Source organism: Monomorium pharaonis, chromosome 9 (genome assembly GCF_013373865.1).
Source record: "Monomorium pharaonis isolate MP-MQ-018 chromosome 9, ASM1337386v2, whole genome shotgun sequence".
In the NCBI taxonomy this organism is placed as follows: Eukaryota; Metazoa; Arthropoda; class Insecta; order Hymenoptera; family Formicidae; genus Monomorium; species Monomorium pharaonis.
In genome coordinates this window covers 9468182-9473061 of record NC_050475.1, presented here as the reverse complement: position 1 = coordinate 9473061, position 4880 = coordinate 9468182, and the positions used below count along the sequence as shown (strand labels likewise).

Here is a 4880-nt window from a genome sequence, read left to right as displayed (position 1 = left end):
GTATTTATGCAAAAAGGTGATTGTTAATTAATATTTATGTTTGGAATAATAATCTAAAATTGATATTAATAATTATTTAATTGTTTAAACCATTTTATATATTATTTAGGCTTCTACAATGGTCTTATGAATATTCTACTGTTAATAATATTTCATGATAGTGATGCAATGATTTTACATTCACCTTCACAAGGGTACTCATGTACCATGACGGTTCTCAAGGTGAGAGACTTGTGTTTCAAGGCCTATAGTACTTATAAAGGTCTTTTGGCAGTCGTCCTTGACACTTTAAAAATTTATATCTCGTGAACGGTAAGAGATTAAGAGATGGGGTTTGGACCATCGTATAGAGGACCTCGAGGACTATGTTTGGCCGAATTTTGGTCCTCCCGAAAAATCGGGGTGGGGGTGAAAATTGAAGTTTTTAAAAGAACATCATTTACGGTCGAATCAGGTAAAACGGAGCGTTTTGGCAAGTTTTCGGTTTTTGGGTAAAAAATGTGAAATTTGTCCCAAAAAATAATTGTTTTTTCCAAATTTTTGGAAACATGATTTTTAGTATAAACAAAGTCTGCGACGCTTCTTGGAATTAATTTGGCAACTCTACCTCTTATGGTTCTCGAGATATTGGCAAAAGTTTTCGGGAATTCTTGGAATTACAGCAGCATTTCCAGGAATTCATGATGGCTGTGTATGACGGGTCTGTCATTCGGTAGGCGCTTGTAACAAATGGTAAGTATATCATTGTCGGTAATTAGGGAATGGTAATTGATGGTAAGTGCAGGTAAGTTATCGACAGTTGGCCCTCTATTGGCGAAGTATACAAGTTAATGGTAAGTTTTTAATAGTAGAGGTATCCCGTTAGTCGGTAACTTATAAGATTTTAGTATTTTAATTTAATTTAAAGAATTTTTATAATAAAATAAACGATTATTGATGCAATTCCTTTACAATATTAAATTTAGGTGTCGACCATAAGGTGTATGATTAATTTAATTGAATAATTCGATATTCAATGTAGATTTGGTAATTAACTCTTATCATTATGATTTCGAACGATTGTAACATTAAAGAATATAACATTTCATATAATCTTAATAATTAATATAAGTAAAATGGTGGTTCAAAAGTTATGAACGTTAGAGAATATAATAATATAAGTATTAACTGGTTAATATAGAGATAGTATATGATTATTAAAATAATAATAGAATGTAAGAATATATAATGTGAATAATAATATAAATAATAAGTGAATTAGGTAATATAAAATTAACTGAATAATTAAAATAATTGGATAAGAATATAATATAAGTGTAATAAATGAATAGTAATATAAAATTGATTAAAATATAATTAAATATATGAATAGATATACGAATAAAGGAAATTCATAAAGCAAATAATTAATAAAAATTGAAAAATTTACACGGGACGTGACATGGAAGATGATTGGCAATATGAAATAGAGTCTTATTGCAATGAAAAACAGATTGGTTATAAAGATGATATACTTGAATGGTGGAAAAAAAATAGTGATCGATATCCATGCCTATCTCGAATGGCCCGTGATTTTTTATGTTCCTGCTACGTCGGTTCCATAGGAGAGATTATTTTCGAGAACGACACTTTTTATTCGTAACCATCGCAATAAAATGAATGACGATTCAGCCAGAAGTCTGCTGTGTCTTCAATCATGGTTTACGTGCAATTTAAATGAAAAAATTCGTTCTTATGATAAAGATGTATAAGATGTATAAGATTTTTTAATAAAAAATTTTCATATGTGTTATTGAAAATTTTAATCAAATTTTATGTATTTTAATTATACACATATACTACACACATACATACACACACACACACATAAAATGTATAATTAAGATTTCTTGTCAAGAATCAAGAATCTTGATTGATTTTTTTTGATCTTGAAGTAGTAAATCTTGTCTTGTCTTGATTTTATCAAGTACAAGTAATTGGTGTTCTTGTCTTGAAAAATCAAGACAAGACAAGACAAGATCTTGAAATTCTTGTCTTGCCGTCCATCACTAGTACATCTTGTTTAAAATTATTTTTTATCTAATATTTTAAATATTATAGAAAAACTATTATTTAAAAACTTATATTTATATTTGTCTCACAGATACTCGAAGATTCAAGCAATTGGACTGATTGGACACCAACGAAGTTGTGCTCTGAGAAGAGTAAAGAGTTGCAGGTTTTGGACAATCTTGAAACTGAAGAAACTGAAGAATTAATATTTGAGGATGTTGAAAGTGTTTTCGATAAGGAATCTTCAAAAGAAAACAATCCAGTAACGAATAAGTTACCACAATCAAATTTAAAGTATAAAAAATCGAAAAAGACCAAAGCAGCTGCAAAAAAAACTAATGAATTGGATATTTTGGTACAATCCAAAGTAGAACTAATAGAAATAATGAAAGAAGAAATTAAAAAAAAGTCAGCTTTAGAAATAATTATCTATAAAACGTTGTTAGAAAAAGAACAGCTTAATATTAAAATTCTGAAAAAACGGTTAAATTCTGATAAAAATTAAATAAAATAATTTTTTCTTTAATTCTCATAGTTTTAGTTTGGATTGTGCCAAAATAACCGAATTGTATCGAAAGCTGCAATTTTTTTTTTTTAATATAAAAAAGTTTATATATTCGTTGCAATATTTTTTTCTTTTTTTTATTAGAATATTTTATAGCAGAGATCACAATATTTGTTTTTATGAAACCTCTGAGGAAAGTCGCTTAATTTTATTGTTAGTATTAAGTTTGTGTATGTTCCTTTTATATAGTTCCTAGTTTTTTATTTTTTAATTTCATTTTGTTTTTTTATATTAGATTTTATTGCAGGGATTGCAATTATTTATGTTAGTGTTAAAGTTCTGAGAGTCATAAAATGTAAGTATATAAGATTATTTATGTATTCGTAGAAATATTCTTTTAATTTGGTTTTTGCTTTATTCTTTATTTTTAAAAAATTTTTTATTAAAATATAGGATGAAGGAATACAATTACATTATTTGTATTAATATGATAATCTCTAAAGAGAGTCGCATCTTTGGTTTTTTTATTCCTACTAACATAGTTTTGTAGACTTTGTTCACTAAACGAGAAGTCAAAGGACTTTGATCAGCAGCAAAATTGGTTGCTTACATTAAACTAAAAAAAATAATGTGTTATAAAACATTAATATTTTATGTATTGATTTTTAAAAAGTAAATTATAACATAATTTTTGCAAATATAAAAAAATTGTTAATTTATTGTCTATAATCTAATTTTAAGAAAAATTTATATAGAAAATATGTTTATTTTATAAATATATATTTTATTATTATATCTACACCCATTTAATAATAAAATATTTAAAAAATTTTAATCACAAAGATAAACTATTAGTAAATACATAATTTAATGGTTTTTTTCTTACCTTCGGAAATAATCGTTGATTAATAGACGTTGTATCTCATTATTACCAGGTACATCATTTCTATAAACTATATTGCCTTCTTGTAATATATTTTCCCATGGGACGGGCAATTGCAGTGCAGAATCGTTTGGTGGTAATGCATCACCGGTTTGCCGAGCAATATTATGCAACACAGCAGTTGCAACAATAACGGGTAAAACTTTGTCTACCTTTTGAAATCGAGATCCAACTGCTAAAATTGGAAATCTTCTTTTCCATATACCGAATACACGCTCGATTGTATTCCGTGTTCGTATATGCGATTCATTATATAGTTGCTCCATACGAGTGCGCGGATTTTGTAAAGGAGTCATAAAATAAGGACGAAGAGCATAACCACCATCTCCTAATAGGAAAGAATTCCCAAATGTTCCAGCTTCGAATAAAGCGCGTATTCTGCAATTATTAAATATTGTGGCATCATGCACTGATCCTTGCCATCGACCCACAATATCAATTATCTCTAAATTTGCATTACAAATTGCTTGTACATTAATGGAAAAATATCCTTTTCTGTTTCTATAATACTCTGCATCATTTCCACCTGTAATAAGTGCAATAAATAATTTATTAATAAAAGTAAATAAAATATATATAAAATATATTAAAAATACATTCTATGAATTATATTTACTAACCAAATGACTGTACTTTTACATGAGTACAATCAATGCCATCCTATTACTCTAGAAAACCTTGCAAGAATTGAAAAAAAATTCAACTTGTGTTTTTTTTAATTTCCTCAGGGCATATAGGAAATTTTTATATAACGTGTCGAAGACGAGCCATAGCTTAGTCACTCGATTAACAATTCTGTGACAGCTTGATTTACCTTATTCCACCAAAACCGCTGCCGTTAATAAATGACATCCGTTGCATAAAACCTTAACTCAAAAGAAGTTGATTCATTTAAGCTATAGCATTGTTTTTATAGTAACAAAAACAGTTTTTTATAATTTTATTAATTATTTTAACTATTGTTTTATTTTTTATTATATAAAAACGACATTCTAAAATTCTAAAGTATTTATACATAGGTTATAATATCCTTTATAGATAATCAATATTAATAATCAATTCGTTTAATATTTTTTCTCCAATTTCATATTATTTTTTTTTTTTATGGTACTGTTACATCCCAAGAAACCTCTTTCCCACGTTAAGAATTTTTCCATCTGTTTTGTAAAAGGGTTCACTTAAAATATTTATCTTAATCCACCGTCATGAATCACACAGAACATTCCCATGCGATAAACACAGGTGTGATAAATATACAGAAATAGAATTACTACTCGGACAGAAACTTAGATCTCTCCTATCCTATAATATAATTTCACTTCATTCTAAGAATTGCTTGATTGTCGCTGTTTTTAGTGCTTTTCGATACATTTGTAGCCA

General features: G+C 27.4%; 1 protein-coding gene across 1 annotated transcript; it reads right to left on the bottom strand.

Moving 5' to 3' along the window:
• Positions 1 to 3316: 3316 nt before the first annotated feature.
• LOC118647361 (putative nuclease HARBI1) lies at positions 3317 to 4271 on the bottom strand. Its single transcript, XM_036292136.1, has 3 exons — positions 4254 to 4271; positions 4121 to 4160; positions 3317 to 4026 (listed from the first exon to the last, which is right to left on the bottom strand). The coding sequence occupies exons 1-3, from the start codon at positions 4269 to 4271 to the stop codon at positions 3440 to 3442; spliced, it is 645 nt and encodes a 214-aa protein (XP_036148029.1). The 3' UTR covers positions 3317 to 3439.
• Positions 4272 to 4880: the final 609 nt, after the last annotated feature.

Excerpts from the sequence above, each read along its gene's own strand:
- LOC118647361 (XM_036292136.1), bottom strand. Across the intron at positions 4,027-4,120 it reads TGTAAAAGTACAGTCATTTG|GTGGAAATGATGCAGAGTAT; the intron begins GTTAGTAAATAT and ends CACTTATTACAG.